At 41.0% G+C, this 21,852-nt stretch overlaps 1 protein-coding gene across 3 annotated transcripts in view; it reads left to right on the top strand.

Annotated features, from left to right (window-relative positions):
- The window catches only part of LOC106567546 (CXADR-like membrane protein), a 141,591-nt gene that overhangs the window by 108,379 nt on the left and 11,360 nt on the right, over positions 1 to 21,852 (top strand). Inside the window, exons 1-3 of one of the 3 annotated variants that reach the window (XM_014136989.3) lie at positions 2,973 to 3,187; positions 8,798 to 8,955; positions 16,893 to 17,091. In XM_014136989.3, the coding sequence (XP_013992464.1) occupies positions 8,836 to 8,955; positions 16,893 to 17,091 (319 nt within the window). In that variant the 5' untranslated portion in view covers positions 2,973 to 3,187; positions 8,798 to 8,835. Of the gene's footprint in view, positions 1 to 2,972; positions 3,188 to 3,835; positions 4,192 to 8,797; positions 8,956 to 16,892; positions 17,092 to 21,852 lie in introns of those variants that run through there. The other 2 variants (XM_014136990.3, XM_082960274.1) reach the window with 2 other exon arrangements.

Here is a 21,852-nt window from a genome sequence, read left to right as displayed (position 1 = left end):
GGGTACGGGGCTCGATGTGTCCCACTGGGTCCTATGTGCTCCTATAATAAGACTGGAGAGGAGGCTGTGGGGAGGAGGGAATTTACTGGAGCACGACTCCCCTTAGGGCATCTTCAGAGGAACCAGCTCCTTTATCTCTGTCTCTCTCTCTCTGATGCTCTGCTTTGAGCTCTCACTCAGTGAAGTGGCTTGTTAATAATCGCAGATACATACAAACACACACAAACTCCCATACACATGTGTGCACACACACACATATACTGCACACACACACTCCTATTTTTTTATATTTATTTTTGTACTGGCCTCATCCAGACTGGGGAACAATACTAACAGCCCAGGCCAGAACATCATAGACCATACGGATTAGAGGTCGACCGATTATGATTTTTCGCCGCCGATACCGATTATTGAAGGACCGAAGAAAGCCACTACCGATTAATCGGACGATTTTTATATATATATTTGTAATAATGACAATTACAACAATACTGAATGAACACTTTTATTTTAACTTAATATAATACATAAATAATACATAAATAAAATCAATTTAGTCTCAAATAAATAATGAAACATGTTCAATTTGGTTTAAATAATGCAAAAACAAAGTGTTGGAGAAGAAAGTGCAATATGTGCCATGTACATTTTTACATTTTAGTCAGCAGATCCTCTTATCCAGAGCGACTTACATTCATTTCATTTTCATTTCATGCATTTTTTTTGTACTAGCCCCCGGTGGAAATCGAACCCACAACCCTGGCGTTGCACACACCATGCACTACCAAATAATATGGTCAATTCCGGAAACTAGCATTTCGAAAACAAACGTTTATTCTTTCAATGAAATACGGAACCGTTCTGTATTTTATGAAACGGGTGGCATCCCTAAGTCGAAATATTACTGTTACATTGCACAACCTTCCATGTTATGTCATAATTATGTAAAATTCTGGCAAATTAATTACAGTCTTTGTTAGTAAGAAATGGTCTTCACACAGTTCGCAAACGAGCCAAGCGGCCCAAACTGCTGCATATACGCTGACTCTGCATGCACAGAACGCAAGAGAAGTGACACAATTTGCCTAGTTAAAATAAATTCATGTTAGCGGGCAATATTAACTAAATATGCAGGTTTAAAAATATATACTTGTGTATTGATTTTAAGAAAGGCATTGATGTTTATGGTTAGGTACATTGGTGCAACGATAGTGCTTTTTTCGTGAATGCGCTTGTTAAATCATCACCCATTTGGCGAAGTAGGCTGTGATTCGATGATAAATGAACAGGCACCGCATTGATTATATGCAATGCAGGACAAGCTAGATAAACTAGTAATATCATCAACCATGTGTAGTTAACTAGTGATTGTTTGTTTTTTATAAGATAAGTTTAATGCTCGCTAGCAACTTACCTTGGCTCCTTGCTGCACTCGCATAACAAGTGGTCAGCCTACTACGCAGTCTCCTCGTGGAGTGTAATGTAATTGGCCATAATCAGCATAAATGCCGATTACCGATTGTTATGAACTTGAACTTGAAATCGGCCCTAATTAATTGGCCATGCCAATTAATTGGTCGACCTCTAATACGGATGATCACAGTCCAAAGGACGAACAATTTAACGTTTAGGCTTTTATCCATAGCCCCATGGTCATTTTACCTTATACACGGTCAGCATATGTATACTGTGGTGCTGCTGGTAAGTTTCCACTTTGCATCTCTTCTATGAAGTTGTAACCTGCTTAAAAGGTAGGAAGCATAAGTAAGAACACAGTGTGGTCAAAGACATAGTACCTTAGTTGTAGTCACGATCTGGTTACCTATAAGTACAAACACAGTAATGTTTTTGGGTTATTACATATTTATTAACTTCCGGATATCTTCTAAACTACCCACAATGCACTATTTCTCAACATCATATGGAGAATCTACTCTGTGCTACCGAGTCCGTATGCTTGCTCGGTAGCTAGCGCAACGTTAGCCACTAGCCATGCTAGCATGTAATTACATTCCAGAAGTGTTAGCGAGATAAAATCCACCAATCAAGGGAGTGTGATGTAAACAAGGAACAGAAGTGGCACGTGCAGCCATGCAGCATCCTAATGCTCTTCACGGATGTGTTATCTAGTGGGTACCCGTTTGCATGGCAGGCTCTAGTGCCTTCTTGCCGTGGGCTCTACACAAAAAATTAAATCAAACTTGCTTGCTCTAATCGTGCAGTACCTCATTTGTTCTCCTTTTTGTTTTGTCTTTTCGGCATGTTCTCTGTGAGTAGGCTATACTTTGATTTACTTTAATGTACCTGTAAGCTAGCCTAGGTGTTGATAGCAACAGCGGCATTCTTCGGGAATTCTGATAATTCTTATGTAATAACTCGAAAAAATGTAAAAGTGAAGTGTAACTTTGAATTGGGACTTTTGATGTGTATACTAATGCAAATCCATTTACATTTATGCTACCTATTCTTTAACCTTCTCTGTCATGTTTCTTTCTTCCACTGATGACCATGTATCTGAATGACACTCATGCCAGAAAATGTTCCGAGAATGTTTAAAGAACGTTATAAGGGAGTGTAATGTCATAATATATTTCATTTAATCATAAAAAAAATCTGTTCATGGCACTTAATTCAGAATAACAGTTATTCAGTTATTTCAGAATTTCCCCTTCTGCTTGACTTCCATGTGTTTCACGCTCTGTGATGACAGCCAGAGATGTGTTTTCTATCAATAGCCGTCAACCATTGTATTCAGTCATATGAAAGGGAAGCCACAATTAATTCATTCACATCTTGAAAGAGATGTGCTTAACGCAGAACAGCTCCAAAAAACTATATGAGCTCACGTAAAACCGGCATCCGTTTGCATTGCTTCTGCCATGAACCACAGCCAACACCGACCTCTTTCCCACAAAGGAGAGAGAGAGAGAGAGCAGAGAGAGAGAGAGAGAGAGAGAGAGAGAGATGCGCTTGCTGAGTTCTCAGGTCCTCCCCTGCCAACTCCCAACACGACATCGGAAAGTGCAAATGTTACGGATGTCACATTGCTTGCTTAGTGAGTACCACTTCCCACCGATTTGGCTCATTCCTGGCTCGAACTCAGGACCTCTGCTTTGCTAACACATGTGACCCCCCCCCCCCTCCTTGACAACGTTGTGAAGAAAGCTATCTGTGGAGTAAGCTTACGGTACGTTCTTAACTACACAAAGATCAATAGCTATGCGAAACATAGTGCTAAAACAGGAGCGAGTGGAATGAAAATGTGTAACACTCCAAAATATACCGTAACCCTAAAGATCTTTATTTATTAAATGCATTTAAGTTATTAAATGGGACTGAATCAAAAGAGAACAATCTCTATTTAGCGGACGGCTACAACCGGAGTTTCAGTGTCTGATAATATATGCATAGTGTGATCAAATTATGTTGTTGTATTTATTTTAAATACAGGGACCCAACACTTTTAGCGGCGGCCATCTTATTATATTCAGGAAGTGGCTGTTGCCAGGTTGGCTAGAGAAATTACTTCTACTGGATATTGGACATTGACTTTCCAGCATTTTCTAAAAGCAGGAGGCTAGTTAGCATGTTAGCTTGTGAGCAAAGACATTACTTTCACTAAGGGATCCTGTTCTCACCTGCATGTCACCCCCGAGCTTCTGAGTGGCACTCAATTTAATCTAATTAGGCCCATATTGAGTAATCATTAGAAAATTATCCTGTTGTCCTCTCTCTAGCTCCTTCTAATTACATACTGTATCTTAATTGCCGCCATCATGTCATGTATGGGAGGGAAGAGGGTTGGGCTAATCGGTTAGCGCTCTCTAATTAGCTTTTATGCTAGTGTCATGGAGAGCCCTAGACTTGGTCAGCCATGTGGATATATGAGGATATGTGAGAGTGGGCGATATGCAGAGGTGATATGGCTTTAGCGTTCCCGGGGTCATGGCACACAGCTTGATTGGCTGTCGTGCCAATCAAGGTGAATGTGTAGCACATCGGTATGTGTAAAACTTTCTCCATAGCCTGAAGTTTCCTCACTTGCGGCAGCGAATAGCTAGCTTTTCGCGTGGCACAGACTGGTAAGATGCTTCAGGAGGGCATTCACGTGTGCTAACAAAGCCTCGGTATGAGCCGAATCAGGAGAAAGTGGGACTCGTTAAGCAAGCAGCGTGACATCCTTTACACATGGTGGGTATAAATCATTCATAGCATTAGCGGTGATCAGTGGATTATGTGGGTAATTATAAATATGTGTGTGTGTGTGTGTGTGGGTGGACGTGTTTAACTATACTTGTGGGGACCAGAAATCCACACAACAATCGTAAACGAACAAATGCTATTTCTAGGGCATTTAGGGTTAAGGTTAGAATTAGGTTTAGGGTTAGGAGCTAGGATTCGTTTTAGGGTTAGGAGCTAGGGTTAGGTTTAGGGTTAAAGAAAATAGGATTTTGAATGTGTAACGGCTGTCGTGTGTGGAGGACCAAGACGCAACAGGGAAGTGTATACTCATCTTCTTTTTAATACTGAAGAAGGTGAAACAAAATGAAACACGTATACAATTACGAAAACGACACTAACAGTTCTGTCAGGTGAAGAACACAAAACAGAATACAACTACCCACAATCCACAATACAAACACACCCCTAATTATAGGACCTTCAATCAGAGGCAACGATAGACAGCTGCCTCCAACTGAAGGCCCCAACACCAATTAGCTAAACATAGAAATACAAATGACTAGACAAAACATAGAAATAAACTAACAGAACAATAACCAAAACCCTGGACTAATAAATCAAATACCCCTCTCTACATGGACACATACACACAACCACCCTGAACCACATAAAACAAATACCCCCTGCCACGTCCTGACCAAACTAAACACTAACAAATAACACCTTTACAGGTCAGAACGTGACAGAATGGGACTGAATTGTATGTCCCCACAAGGTTAGCTGCACAAGAGTGTGTGTGTGTGTGTGTGTGGGGGGGGGGGGGAGAGAGAGAGAGAGAGAGAGACTTGTGTAACCAATGTATAGTGAACCAGTCAGAGAGACGAGAGAAGCTAAGCTGTTGACTTGATTCAAAAGTGGTGGGAGTATTTGAAGAGTTTCATTTTGTAACACTATATATCCATTTTCAGAAAGTTGGTAAATTTGCTTTTATTGTATCAAGAAATGTGTGTTTTTTCACTGTCTAATCATGGCATGGGGCATATATTTGTTTAAAATCTATCACTTGATGGTTTCATTTCAGTGAGACAAATTATCATGTTTTTTTGCAAAACACTATATTTCCGCCTCTGAGAGAAAAAAAAGTAGTACTGCTAGGTTTTACAGTCAAATGTAACAACTACATTTTTAATAAAGAAATGTACAAATACATGTGTGACATCAATACAGGAATATCAGATCTATATGTAAAACATTTACTTTTAACCGTATAGTCATTTAGCAGATGCTCTTATCCAGAGCGACTAACAATAAGCACATGCATGTTAAGATAGCTAGAATGGACAACCACATATCACAGTCAAATACATAGGATACGAACGTTCCATTCCAGCTAAACAATGGATATGTAGCGTTTTCATACACATCTCAAATCTATGAATAAAAAAATCTGAGAACAGTAATATTTCACACACACATGAAATTACCCATAAGCTAACTTTTCTGATGAAAACACACAAATGGGAGACATTTGTGGACATAGTGTTTTGGAAATAAACTCTTAATTTATAAGTACGCATACGGACACAGTGGCTGGATTTATGGACATGAATCAGCAAACATGAATTCCCAAAATGTGTATCAATAAAGCAAACGTTTGAGCTGTGCTAGACATTTAGGCCTGCGCGTTTATAGCATCTTATTCAATACGACTGCAATTATATTTTAACAAGCATGAAATTATGGACTTTTGTCAACAACAACAAAAATCTTGACCAGGCACTGTAAATAGTTTTTGATGGTTGTACAAAACATTAAGAACACTGGCTCTTTCCATGACAGACTGACCAGGTGATTGGATTGTGTATGTGTGCCATTCAGAGGGTGAATGGGCAAGACAAAATATATAAGTGCCTTTGAACGGGGCATGGTAGTAGGTGCCAGGCACTCCGGCTTGTGTCAAGAACTGCAACGCTGCTGTTTTTTTTTTAACGCTCAACAGTTTCCTGTGTGAATCAAAAATGGTCCACCAACCAAAGGACCTACAGCTAACTTGACACAACTGTGGGAAGCATTGGAGTCAACATGGAACACTTTTGACACCTTGTAGAGTCCATGCCCGGACTAATTTAGGCTGTTCTGAGGGGGGGTGCAACTCAATATTAGGAAAGTGTCTTAATGTTTTTTACACTCAGTGTATAATACTCATGTGACGTCAATATGAAATGTATAATATTAATCCCCCATACTGAGCCTTGCTGTTTCGAAACTTGTGAAAATACTCCATGCTCTCTCACCATTATACTTTGTTTTTGTTTTCATCATCAGTCTGTGACTGACGATACACTGAATAATGCTCTAAATTCAAAATGCTTTATTGGCATGGCAAAAAAAATCATAAATATTTCTAACAAGTTCTCACACAGAACCTAATGAAAATATAATTATTCTCTCAACACTAAAGCATCTCAAATACTGTATATTGCCTAATGTGCCACAGAGACAAATTGGCTGTTGACAGACACTTTTTAGTGGTCTCACCTGTCTCTTTGAGTTGAAGTGATTTGCTTTATCTGCAATCAATTGGGATAGTCTGCGTCCCAAATGACACCCTATTCCCTACATGGGGCACTACTTGTGACTAGTGCACTACATAGGTAATAGAATGCCATTTGGGACGCAGACGGAAGCTCAACAGAAAATCAGCCACTCAGGGACATTTCTGTTGTTCTTTCCTCATCGTTTCTTTTTCTGCCATCCATTGTGATGAGACTGATCTCAATGTAAATCCCCCCTGATGCCATTTTAATGCCATCCTATCCATGCATTGTACAGTTAATCCAGACCAAGGTCCCAGATGTGTTGCATTGGCCATTGGTTTCTCATTGGAATGAGTGCCTTGTAAACAGGCTGAAAAAAGGTTTACAATGTATTTCAATGGAGAGATGTACACCTTAGTTGGATAGAGATATGCTGCAGGGTTGAGGTAGATTTCACAAAGGAGAGGGCAGTGAAAAAAACATTAATCACCTATTATGGATTATACTTTTCTTGCAGAGGTGGTTCGCCCATCTATGATTGTGTGAGGAGTAACCTTGTTTGAGATTATCCTTCTTTGAGGAGTAACCTGTCTGAGACCTGAATACATGTGTGAGCAGCACCGCAGCTAATTTCTGGGCTTAAGCTCAGTGGGCTAATGTTATTATTGAGTTATGCAAGTTCGATTCCACTGTATCAAAGCACAACAAAGCTAACCTCTCCACATGCTGTGTGTATGAGGCAGTTAAGTCCATTCTACTTTGGGCTCATTATTACCCCCAATACCCTGGTGTGTGTGTGTTTGTGTGTGCGTGTGGGAGTGCATCTGTGTATGTGTCTGTGCACCTGTGTGTGTGTACATGTACACTATATATACAAAAGTATGTTGACACCCCTTCACGTTAGTGGATTCGGCTATTTCAGCCACACCCGTTGCTGACAGGTGTATAAAATCGAGCACACAACCATGCGATCTCCATAGTCCAACATTGGCAGTAGAATGGGCGTACTGAAGAGCTCAGTGACTTTCAATGTGGCACCATTATAGGATGCTACCTGTCCAACTAGTAAGTCAGTCAAATGTCTGCCCTGCTAGAGCTGCCCCGGTCAACTGTAAGTGCTAATATTGTGAAATGGTAACGTCTAGGAGCAACAACGGCTCAGCTTTGAAGTGGTAGGCCACACAAGCTAACAGAATGGGACCACCGAGTGCTGAAGCGCGTAGCGCGTCAAAATAATCTGTCTTCAGTTGCAACCCTCACTACCGAGTTCCAAACTGCCTCTGGAAGCAACGTTAGCACAATATCTGTTTGTCAGGAGCTTCATGAAATGGGTTTCCATGGCCGAGCAGCCGCACACAAACGTAAGATCACCATGTGCAAACCGTCAGTTGATTGGATTGGTGTAAAGCTCGCCGCCGTTGGACTCTGGATTAGTGGAAATGCCTTCTCTGGAGTGATTGATCACACTTCACAATCTGGTTTTGGCGGATGCCAGGAGAACGCTACCTGCCCCAATGCACAGTACCAACTGTAAAGTTTGGTGAAGGAGGAAGAACTGTCTGGGGCTGTTTTTCATGCTTCTGCCTAGGTCCCTTAGTTCCAGTGAAGGAAAATTTTAACGCTACAGAATACAATGACATTCTAGACGATTCTGTACTTCCAACTTTGTTTGGGGAAGGCCCTTTCCTGTTTCAGCATGACAATGCCCCCATGCACAAAGCGAGAATTTGACTGACCTGCACAGAGCCCTGACCTCAACCCCATCAAACAACTTTGGGATGAATTGGAATGCCGACTGCGAGCCAGGCCTAATTGCCCAATATCAGTGCCCGACCTCACTAATGCTGTTGTGGCTGAATGGAAGCAAGTCCCCACAGCAATGTTCCAACATCTAGTGGAAAGCCTTCCCAGAAAAGTGGAGGCTGTTATAGCAGCAAAGGGGGGACCAACTCCATATTAATGCCCATGATTTTGGAATGTGATGTTTGACGAGCAGGTGTCTGCGTCCTTTTGGTCATGTAGTGTATGTACGTGTCTGTAATGTGTCACTAAGCTCCTTTTCCTCTCTGCCCACACAGTTCTGCTGGGTGTGTTGACGGTGTGTGCCCAGACAGAGATGAAGAGGGTTGTCGGGGACAATGCCACACTGCCCTGTCACCACCAGTTCTGGGCAGGCGACGCCCCCACGCTGGACATCGAGTGGCTCCTCCTCAAGCCCAGCTCCAAGCAGAGAGTGGTGAGAGTGGCTGACTTGACTGACGACTTGGAGTGCATCTCAATTGACTTAAGTGTCTTCCTCCCCTTGTGTCCTTTCCTCCATAACTAGCAATGCGAAAGAACATTCCTGGTTTCGGAATCTATATTGCTGTCACCTACCCTGTGTTTTCAGATCAGTAGGAGAGGACACAAGGACAGAAAGCAACTCCATACTATTGAGATGTATCATAGAACCAGAGGAAATTATAGCATATATGTGTGTTCCTTTGTACAGGATAGAGAAAGAGAGAAGTAAATGGGAGGAGGGAGCGCGAAACGCTAGAGCAGTGGGCATTACTACCGCATGACATAAGATGACATAACATATGACTTCATGACACATATTACAGTACCTCACTATCTCCAGTTCATTGAGGCCAATATTAAGTCTTCTCAATGACTAGGAGGACCCCCAAAGGACTGAATCAAACTCTCATCCACTTCTCTCAACTTCGAAGATCTGCCTCTTTCAGCATGCAGGCTGTCTTGTTTTTGTCATTCTGGTTTCACTGAATCCATCTGCAGTTCTTTTTTATGACCGGGAATTGGCAGGTGGGCATAGTTTTCTTTCCATTTGGCCTCTGGTCAATCTAGCCTCCAAGGTACTGTCAGGCTCGTTAGACCAATACGTCCGCCTACTTTCTCCTTCCACTCTCTCCCTGCGGGTTAATAAAAGTGCTGCTACAGTTTGCCTTTGGGCGAATGATCGTTTACTAGGCTTGCGGTTTATCCGCGGAAATAAAATCTCATTCGCCCACTTTACAGGCTTTGCTTGGATATCCATGGTGATATGTAATACCTGCAATGGGGGTTATAAACTTTAAGTGCTGTAGGGGGAAAACATATGCATTTGTTGATTTTTGAATTTCCTTACATGGTCAAATTATGAAATGAAGTCTTGATCCTTGCATTTGTTGATTTATAAATGTCCCTACATGGTCAAGTAATGAAGGAACGTCTTGTTTTGTCTTTGGGTCTTAGATAATGCCGTGGTAGACACAGTTTGTTCATGGTATTTCTATTAACTAGGGTACCAGGAGGGGTAAAGGTAAAGCGGTAAAATAGTGGGGGGTATGCCGTACCGGCCTATCGCAATGAATAAAACATTATTTAACATTACTGCATGTCAACCGCATGAAAAATGGGCGAATTGACTGGAAACCAGGTGGTATACGCTCCAAATTGCTTTGTGGTTTGAGTAGAACATTTACATTTTGTCATTGTGGAGAGATGATGAGTGGCTCTCGGCTCACCGACAAGGTGGAGATGAGTGGCCGAGACCGAGGCGCTTGGGTAACAGTGGATGCATCAATTCAGGTTACAAGTGTAGGCCTAATGCCTAATGCAGAATATCATTACAATACACGTAGGTGTTTAGTAACAGATGTCTCTTTCCATTCATCAAATTGCGGGTGCACATTGCACTGTTGGGGGTTGGATGCTGAAATTATTTTGTGAGTGGACGAAGGTGCGCAAGTAGCATACAGGAGTGCCTTTGTTATGTGATGAAAACATCATGACTGGTTGTGTTTATGCCACATTAAAAGGCATAGGCTGTGTGTCCATAAGGCTAGGGGAAGCTTTCCCTAAAGTAAATTGAATTGCCAAAAAATGATATAGCCTAATTAGCTTACTCCTGTCTATACAGAAAGAAATAAAGTCGCTCAAAATAGGCTACTACAACAGAAAGCATGATTTGGCCACAGAGGATCACTGTGGATTGTTTTAAATTGCATAGCCTACTGTGGTTAGGGCCCGCAATTTGGGCAGCACGAGCTGCAAATACCAAATAGATGATTGTTGAGTTGTGACTGTCAGTGAAAAGCAGAGACTCAGCCAGGCATATCGCAATATTAAAAAATACAATCGCGGTAAAACTTTTTGGAATGCAAATGGCTATTGCTATAAAGAGATGACAAACATAAAAAACTATTTTGATAAATGTATTGATATTATTTCATCCTTCCACAAGATATAGTCCCGACACAAATCTAGGGTTGCTACCCAAGCCGGCTGGTCGTTCGTTCTATTGGTTCGGTTGCCAGACACGCAACCCTGTCGTTCAATTATACTGGCTGGCAATGTTCTTATCCATTGCTTGCTAGCTAGCCAACTACAGCTAACTTATAGTCATGTCAAACAGTGCAGCCTGTTTGTACAAATTACCTCGACTAATCTGTACCCCCACACATTGACTCGGTACCGGTACCCCTTGTATATAGTCTCGTTATTGTTATTTTGTGTTATTTAGTATTTTATTTTTAACTTTAATAAAAAAAAATTACCTTTATTTAACCAGGCAAGTCATTTAAGAACAAATTCTTATTTACAATGACGGCCTACCCCAGCCAAACCCGGACGACGCTGGGCCAATTGTGCGCCGCCCTATGGGACTCCCAGTCATGGCCGGATGTGATACAGCCTGGATTCAAACCAGGGACTGTAGTGACGCCTCTTGCACTGAGATGCAGTGCCCTAGACCGCTGCGCCACATGACAAATACATTTCGTGTTAAACCTGCCATTTTAAACAATATACAGTGCATTCGGAAAGTATTCAGGCCCTTGCCTTTTTCCACATTTTGTTATGTTACAGCCTTGTTCTTAAACTGATTAAATTGTTTATTTTTTCATCAATGTACTCATAATACCCCATAATGACAAAGCAAAAAGAGGTTGTTAGTAATTTTTTGCAAGTGTATTATAAATAAAAAACTGAAATATCACATTTACATAAGTATTCAGACCCTTTACTCAGTACTTTGTTGAAGCATGATTACAGCCTGGAGTCTTCTTGGGTATGACGCTACAAGCTTGGCACACCTGTATTTGGGGAGTTTCTTCCATTCTTCTCTGCAGATCCTCTCAAGCTCTGTCAGGTTGGATTGGGAGCTTCGCTGCACAGGTATTTTCAGGTCTCTCCAGATATGTTTGATCAGGTTCAAGTCCGGGCTCTGGCTGGGCCACTCAAGGACATTCAGAGACTTGTCCTGAAGCCACTCCTGCGCTGTCTTGGCTGTGTGCTTAGGGTCATTGTCCTGTCAGAAGATGAACCTTCGCCCCAGTCTGAGGTCCTGAGCGCAGGTTTTCATCAAGGATCTCTCTGTACTTTGCTCCATTCATCTTTCCATAGATCCTGACTAGTCTCCCAGTCCCTGGCGCTGAAAAACATCCCCACAGCGTTATGCTGTCACCACCATGCTTAATCGTAGGGATGGTGCAGGGTTTCCTCCAGACGTGACGCTTGGTATTCAGCGACGCTCCCCATCCAACCTGACAGAGCTTGAGAGGATCTGTAGAGAAGAATGGGAGAAACTCCCCAAATACAGGGCTCATAAACAAGACTCGCGTCATAAACAAGCCTCGAGGCTGTAATCGCTGCGAAATGTGCTTCAACAAAGTACTGAGTAAAGGGTCTGAATACTTATATGAATGTGATATTTCAGTTTTTTTAAAACCTGTTTTTGCTTTGTCATTATGGGGTATTGTGTGTAAATTTATGATGGGGAAAAAACTATTAAATCCATTTTAGAATAAAACTGTAATGTAAAAAAAATTGGAAAAAGTCAAGGGGTCTGAATACTTTCCGAATTCACTGTACCTTTAAAAAAGGTAGGGGCGTGGAACAGAAAACTAGTCAGTGTCTGGTATGACCACCATTTCCAGCGCGACATCTTGATCATGCTGTTTATTGTGGAATGTTGTCCCACTACTCTTCAATGTCTGTGCAAAGTTGCTGGATATTGGCGGGAACTGGAACACGCTGTCGTAATCATCGCTCCAGAGCAGCCCAAACATGCTTAATGGTTGACATGTCTGGTGAACCTCCTAGAAGAACTGGGACATTTTCAGCTTCCAGGAATTGTGTACAGAGCCTTGCAACATTTTTTTAAAATTATTATTATTATTTTTTCACCTTTATTTAACCAGGTAGGCTAGTTGAGAACCACATGGGGCTGTGCATTATCATGCTGAAACATGACGTGATGGCGGCAGATGAATGGCACGACAATGGGCCTCAGGATCTCGTCACGGTATCTCTATGCACTCAAATTGCCATCAATAAAATGCAATTGTGTTCATTGTCGCAAGCTTATGCCTACCCATAACATAACCCCACCATCACTCTGTTCACAACGTTGACATCAGCAAACCGCTTGCCCACACGCCGCCATACATGTGGTCTGCTGGTATGAGGCCAGTTGGACGCACTGCCAAATTCTCTCAAATGACCCTGGAGCTGGCTTATGGTAGAGAAATTAACATTACATTATCTGGCAACAGCTCTGGTGGACATTCCCGCAGTCAGCATGCAAATTGCACTCTCCCTCAAAACTTGAGACATCTGAGGCATTGTTGTAACGGCTGTCTTCGTGAAGAGAGGACCAAGGCGCAGCGGGTTGCGTGCTCATCATTATATTTATTGAATGTGAACACCAAAACACAATAAACAACGAAACGACGACAGGAAACAGTTTAGCAGGCTATACACATAACAGCAGTGCTAAAGACAACTACCCACAATTAACAAACAAAACACATCCCTATATATAGGACTCTCAATCAAAGGCAACTACAAACACCTGCCTTCAATTGAGAGTCCAATACCTAACATAGAAAATACTAAACTAGAAAGAACATAGAAATACAAAAACATAGAACATAACCCAAAACCCGGAAATAATAAATCAAACACCCTTCTAAACAAACCACCACCCCGAACCACATAAAACAAATACCCTCTGCCACGTCCTGACCAAACTACAATCACAAATAACCCCTATACTGGTCAGGACGTGACAATTGTGTTGTGTGACAAAACTGCACATTTTAGAGTGGCCTTTTATTGTCCCCAGCACAAGGTGCACCTGTATAAGGATCATGCTGTTTAATCAGCTTCTTGATATGCCACACCTGTCAGGTGGATGGATTATCTTGGCAAGGGAGAAATGCTCACTAACAGGGATGTAAACTAATTTGAGAGAAATAAGCTTTTTGTGCGTATGGAATATTTCTGTGATCTTTTATTTCAGCTCATGAAACATGGGACCAACACTTTACATGTTGCGTTTATATTTTTGTTCAGTGTATATATTTTTTTTGTATATGCAATACCAGTCAAACGTTTGGACACACCTACTCATTCAAGGGTTTCCTTTATGTTTACTATATTCTACATTGTAGAATAATAGTGAAGACATCAAAACTATGAAATAACACATATGGAATCATGTAGTAACCAAAAAACACAAAAATATCTTTGAGATTTGAGATTCTTCAACGTAGCCACCATTTGCCTTGATAGCTTTTGCACACTTCAAGAAAAACCCTTGATTGAGTAGGTGTGTCCAAACTTTTGACTGGTACTGTATCATTTTTGGAGGGGATTTTGGAAATTCTACGGCGACCACATTTTTATATCAGGCGACCCCACATGGGGTCGCGACCCCTAGTTTGGAAACCGCTGGGCTGCAGAAAAATCGTCATGCGTGCATCTGTTTTAGTCAGTCAATGTCCACATTATTATCACATATTTTAGAATGTAATAATAATTTGATTATCATTGCATTGGCAAAGCCTACATTTATTATTATTCTTAAAATGGTAATAGTCTACTTTTTTGACACTTTTTGCATGCTTTTTTGGGGAGGGGTTCTATATCAGGCCCTATATGTAGTTATATAAATTATACCCTAAAGGATGTATTGTCCTAGGCCTATGTTCTTGTATAGATGGAGTTATGGGCCAATTTGCATATATTCACCTTTACTCCTCTAAGTACACATGTGGAACTGCATAAACTTCCTTTTTATTTTTGCTTCAAACCATTTTGAAATGTTGATCCCAATGTCACCGATTGGCCCCATTGTTTATAGAAATAACCTTATAAAGCGCAGCATGTGGTATGATAACCACATGATCAGAATAATATGATGACTGTATTTACAATAGGGGTTAAAGTTCTCCGTCACTGTGATGGATTTCCGTCATATGGATTCTGGAGAGGTCGTTTTTGATGTAGGTCCGCAATAATGTTTCTCTCTCAGTTACGCAGTGTGCACTGAACTGACATGCATGTTACTGACACTCCGATGTTCAGATGAAGGGAATGAAATCGTCTACAACGCGCATCACCGCAGCACTCAACTCAAACAGCGGTGTGTAGCCTACTGTAGATGCTAGCAAAGTATTTCAAAGCCTGATCTCTCTCCCTCTCTCTGCTTTGATAGACATGAATGAGCCTGCAACTCATCTCTCCAGCGTTGCACTTGATAATTTATTTCCTTATAGAATCATAGCCGGGCGAAGGGTTCTGCAGGAGCTGCAGCACCACTGATACATTGAAATACATTTGCAAAGTTATACTGGAGGTGCTGCAGAGCCCATGAAAAATTTAAATTAATTTGCCAAAGTTATAGACTTACTGCTGTCTGTTCAGAAATAAATGAAATAATTCAGAATGGCCTACTACACCATGAGAAAGCATATAATTTAGCCACAGAGGATTAGCTTCTTCTTTAAAAAAAAGCCTAGCTGTACAATGTAGCCCAATAACAAGGCATAGCCTACAGTCGGGAACGCGCGGCAAATCTGTCAGTGAACAAACAGCATACAGACAAAACAGGCCTTTGGCAATACTTAAAATACAATCGCTGGGAAACACTGGTTGGAAAGCAAATGGCTCCTGCTGAAAAGAGGACTTTAATCTGTCTGCTGTAGGCCACCAAAATATTTCATACATTTTCTAAAAGGCCTATTGTTTTACAAAGTAAAACAAGAGAGGCTCTTGGCACGAGCACATCAGCCATCGCCAGCGAGTGAGCACCGCATCATTAGGTGAGTCAGTGAAGCTGGAAAGCATTTTTAGGACTATAGTTTCCTCCTCATATTGTAGCCTACAATATGTTTTTGCACACACCGAGGCCTAGACTATTGATGGATTCAAGACGAGGTCATTTTTATTGATCTCAAAATTCTCAGTTTGTCAGTAGCCTGTCATTTTGATCATTTGTGTGGTATTATGGTGACTTCATGACAACTGGGAACTCGGAAAGAAACAAGGTCGAATCATGACGTCAGTGATCTTCAGGTTGGAAAGTTGGAGCTCTAGGAAGAGGCCTGAGCTCCCGACTTGGAATTCTGAGTTGGATGACCATTCAAAACAATTTTTTTCCACAGTTCTCAGTTGTCTTGAAGTCGGAAGTCAGAGATTTCCCAGTTACGAGTTCCCATGTTTTGAACGCGGCATTAAAAAGATTATGCCAAAGTCTCGAGTCATGTAAAATGACGTAGAATTGCATGAAATGCATTTATAAAAGGCCACTAAAAATGTTCTCCATGTGTGTAACTTTTGTAAGTTCCTCTACTCTGCTGCTCTATGCCACTATGCAAATGCAATGATATGCATGCAACGCTTTACTTTAAAGGGTTTTTTTTCTCTCATGCGTTCCGGTACCTCAGAGCTCCCTAGGTCACCACCCTTTCGTACTGTACTGTGTGTGTGTGTGTGTGTGTGTGTGTGTGTGTGTGTGTGTGTGTGTGTGTGTGTGTGTGTGTGTGTGTGTGTGTGTGTGTGTGTGTGTGTGGCTCAGTTGCTAGAGCATAGTATGAAAAATGTATGCACTCATTACGGTAAGTCGCTCTGGATAAGAGTGTCTGCTGAATGACTGAAGTGTAAAAAAAATGTGTGTGCATGTTCATGCTTCTGTTTATGTGACAGTGTATTTGCATATGTGCATGTATCCATGTGCGTGTCACCTACACACACCCACAACGTTTCCCCGGATAACCATGTGTACATAACAGTTGCACCACAGTTCCAACTCTCCCAGACAAGTCCTGCTATACACAGCCAGCACCTCTTATCTCTCTTTACCTCTTCCCTCCGTCCCACCTTCCCTCCCTTCCTCCCTGCCAGGTGATCACCTACTTTGCGGGCCGGGTGTACGACCCCAACGAGGCGGAGGCGGGCCGACTGTCCTTAGCTGGGGACTACCTCAAGGGGGACGCCTCCCTACTGATCAGTGACCTCACCCTGAGCGACTCGGGTGAGTACAGCTGCAAGGTGAAGAACGGGGGGAAGTACCATTGGATCACGGTCAACCTCATAGTACTGGGTAAGTTCTGGACCCGCTGTGTATTTTTATGATTTTTTACACTTTAAACAAAAACCCATCAAACAGGAACCATCAAAACCAGTCACCACCACACAAGGTAATATAAAGAGCTCCACCACATGATTAGTCACACGAACATAAAATACCCTCAGAGATTTGGGTTTGGTTAGGCTAACCCTGAATTCACCACAATACAGTATCATACTTATGTCACATGAAAAGGGATGCACTCACACATCTAGTACAGGTGGCAGTGGGCATCTCTAGTCAGAGATTCAAGAGACGTTCACACCACCAATATTTCACTGTTAAAATGTGTAACATGATTTTAAATGCTTACTGTATGTGACGGATAGCAATTACAGAAGTGATACTGTCCCTTGTCCCTTCATATTGTCCCACTGGTCACACACTGGTTGAATCAAAGTTGGTTCCATGTAATTTCATTGAAATTACGTTGAACCAATGTGGAATAGACGTTAAATTGACATCTGTGCCCAGTGAGGTGGTTGACTGGCAATGACCACACGAACACTGTTGGTGAGATGTTTGAATCACTACCTAACGAACCTGTTGGTGTCACTAAAGTATAAGATGGCAATTACTTGTAACTTACTTGTAAAAGCGAAAACGAACTCCAAAGGGTCGACATTGGACCACTGCCACATGTTGCACCCGATCCAAATCCTTAACTGGGCAATGACAACAAGAGATAAAAGGGTAACTAGCACCAGTGGTGGAAAAAGTACCCAATTCATACTTGAGTAAAAGTATAGATACCTTGATAAAAACTTACTCAAGTAAAAGTGTCACCGAGTAAAATACTACTTGAGTAAAAGTCTGAAAGTATTTGGTTCTAAATATACTTAAGTATCAAAAGTAAAAGTAAACATATTTTAAAATTCCTTATATTCAGCAAAGCAGATTGCACCATTTTATTGTTGGAAAAATGTACTGATAGCCAGGGGAAGACTACAACATTGAGACATAATTTTACAAAATATGTATTTGTGTTTAGTAAGTCCACCAGATCAGAGGCGGTAGGGATGACCATGTGTTCTCTTGATAAGTCATGAATTTGACCATTTTCCTGTCCTGCTAAGTATTGAAAATGTAACGAGTACTTTTGGGTGTCAGGTAAAATGTATGGAGTAAAAGTAGATTTGTCACACCCTGATCTTTTTCACCTGTCCTTGTGATTGTCTCCACCCACTCCAGGTGTCGCTTATTTTCCCGAGTGTATTTATCCCTGTGTTTCCTGTCTCTCTGTGCCAGTTCGTCTTGTATGTTTCCAAGTCAACCAGTGGTTTCCCTGGTTCTCCTGCTTTTTGTATTCTCCTTTTTCTAGTCCTCCTGGTTTTGACCCTTGCCTGTTTCTGGACTTTGTACCCGCCTGCCTGACCATTCTGCCTGCCTTGACCATGAGCCTGTCTGCCACTCTGTACCTCCTGGACTCTGATATGGTTTTGACCTTTTTGCCTGTCCACGACCATTCTCTTGCCTACCCCTTCGGATTAATAAACATTTTAAGACTCCAATCATATGCCTCCTGTGTCTGCATTTGGGTCTCGCCTTGTGCCTTGATAAGATTATTTTCTTTAGGAATCTAGTGAAGTAAAAGGTGTCAAAAATATAAATAGTAAAGTAAAATACAGATACTCCAAAAAATGACTTAAGTAGTACTTTGAAGTATTTTTACTTAGGTGCTTTACACCACTGAGTAGCACCATTGACACTGTGATACAGCATCTAACTGTGTATAGCTCTAATATAGAGCTCTCTCCAGGCTGTCCTACCCTCGTACGGTCTCCCACATTAAGACGTTTAGGGAGTGTGCCGCATACATTTTCACAAATTGGCCCGCAGCTTTGCAATGGCACTTTCGATGTTTAGGTAGACAAACATTAGCATTTGTCTTGTTCAATGGGAAGACAATGGTCTTGGGGAAAGGGGGGGATTGGAGTTGGGTGGCATTGGGAAGTGATTCTGACACATGAACAAGATGAAGGGCCCCCTGCCTCCTGCTCCCCCTCATCCTCAGCCCCCTTAATTTCATCCTGGGTAGAATTCGCTCTACTCAGCAAAATTAGGAGAAAACAGAGGAAGAGAGGTCCGTGATAGAGAGCAGGAAGTGGATGGGGGGGCTCTCTATATTATGTGTACATGTGTTTGATCATGTTTGTTTGTTCATAGGGAAACTGTTTTCAGCTGGCAAGAATACAATTCTTTGATCTCAGTGTGGTTTTCTGCAGCAATGACAGTAGTTAAAAAGTACCAAAAATACAAAAAAAAAACACTGGTCCATCCTGGTTGATCTATCTAGTAGGAGATTATGTGACCTCAGACTTGTTAGTGATGCACCGGTCAACTTGGTTATTATTACATATTTCATATTGATAGATTACTTTATGCTGTAAGGACACAGTAATGACAGACAGATAGTCAATGCTTATAGAATGCATTTCATAATATCAATGTGAAACACTTTCTGTTATCAAGGTAACATTCACATTCTGTAATAAAATTACATTTTATTTGTCACATGCTTCATGGACAACAGGTTTAGATTTACAGTGAAATACTTACTTATGTTTTTTTTTTTTCTCTCCAACAATGCAGGGTAAAAGATCAGATTAAAAAAATGTAATCAAAATAAAATATTGGCACATTGAGATTTGATTAGCTATTTAGCAGTCTTGTTTAGAAGTTGTATTGCTTGGGGGTAGAAGCTGTTCAGGGTCCTGTTGGTTCCAGACTGGTGCATTGGTACCACTTGCCGTGTGGTAGCAGAGAGAGCAGTCTGTGGCTGGAGTTACAGTGATATGAGGAATTATCATAAAGCATGAAGCTGGCAGGGAGATGCATTAGACCACATCCTCCTCCTCTATATATATATATATATATATATATATATATATATATATACAGTCAAAAGTTTAGACACAGCTACTCATTCAAGGGTTTTTCATAATTTTGACTATTTTCTACATTGTATAGTGAAGACATCAAAACTATGAAATAACACATATGGAATCATGTGGTAACCAAAAAATTGTTAAACAAATATATTTGAGATTCTTCAAAGTAGCCACCCTTTGCCTTGATGACAGATTTGCACACTCTTGGCATTCTCTCAACCAGCTTCATGAGGTAGTCACATGGAATGCATTTCAATTAAAATATAATTTCTGGAATTTCTTTCCTTTTTATTGCGTCAGTTGTGTTGTGACAGGGGTAGGGGTCCTCAGATCCTCAAAAAGTTCTACAGCTGCACCATCGAGAGCATCCAAGTCTATGACCAAAAGGCTCCTTAACAGCTTCTACCCACCCCCAAGCCATAAGACTGCTGAACAGTTGGCCAACCAGACTATTTACATGGACCCCCCCCCCCACACACTCGCTGTTTATTATCTATGCATAGTCACTGGACAAATTACCGCGACTAAGCTGTACCCCCGCACATTCACTCGGTACTGGTACCCTCTGTATTTAGCCTCGTTATTGCTATGTAATTTTCTTGTGTTACTTTTTTTTTTTTTTATTTACTTTAGTTTATTTAGTAAATATTTTCTTAACTCATTTTCTTGAACTGCATTGTTGGTTAAGGGCTTGTAAGTAAGCATTTCACTGTAAGGTCTACACCGGATGTATTCGGCGCATGTGACAAATACAATTTGATTTGATTTGATGAGTATCAAGACTGTCACCTGTAACAAAACGAAGGGCACTATGGTAAATGGCATTCAAAGGTTTAAGAGTAGTTAGCAGCTGCACTTTGATAAATAATATCACCATAATCAAGAACAGATAAAAAGGTTGACTGAATAATCTGCTTCCTACTGCTTAGAGAAAGGCACAATCTGTTTCTTAGCTTCTTAACCAGCTCATCTTTGTTTTTTAAACATCAAATCCATATTAATCCAAATTCCTTTATATGCGGGAACACTTTCGATTGGAGAACCATCTAATGAGTGAACATGTAGTTAATCTGAAACATTCTTACGAGAGTTTGAAAACAACATGTATTTTGTTTTTCCTGTATTAAGCACACATTTTAAATCAGCAAGGAATTCCTGCATAGCTATAAAATCTCACTGTAGTTTTGACCCAGTCAGATCAAGAGTCGGGGGCAATAGCATACAAAATAGTATCATCCGCATATAGATGGTCACTAAGATAATCATGAAACCCGTGAAGCGGCGTCAGCGCTCAGGCCTATCGACGACAACTTATTCAATAAAATAGCATGATCAACATTCAAGCTTTTGACAGGTCCACAAACAAAGCAGCACATTTCATTTTAGTGTCTAAAGCATTGACAAGATAATTAACTAAAGTGATTCCTGTAATAGAGCTATGCCCAGGCCTATAGCCTTTTACATTCAAAATACGTGTCATAGATAAAAAAGAGCAAAGTTGTACATTTACCAATGATTCAAGAATCTTAGCTAGACAAAGAAGCCTTGAAATGAGGCGGTAATTATTAAGATCACTACTATCCCCTCCCTTATGGAGTGGCAGCACATTTCCATACTTTTGGAATATTTCCTGATAAATGTTACATAAAACAATGTGATTTATTGAGGCAACAATGATGGGCGCTGCACACTTAGGCTAGACTCTTTAGGCTACTTTTAGATTTACATTTTATTCCTTTTTAAAACCATGGTATTTTCTTTACATGCGTGCTCCTTGGCACTATTTATCGATTGCCGCTTTTATCCATTTTCATAATTTGACCACGCGTCTTGCTATAGGTTA

This window comes from Salmo salar, chromosome 13, assembly GCF_965601325.2.
Source record: "Salmo salar chromosome 13, fSalSal1, whole genome shotgun sequence".
In the NCBI taxonomy this organism is placed as follows: domain Eukaryota; kingdom Metazoa; phylum Chordata; class Actinopteri; order Salmoniformes; family Salmonidae; genus Salmo; species Salmo salar.
This window is presented reverse-complemented; position numbering and strand designations above follow the sequence as displayed.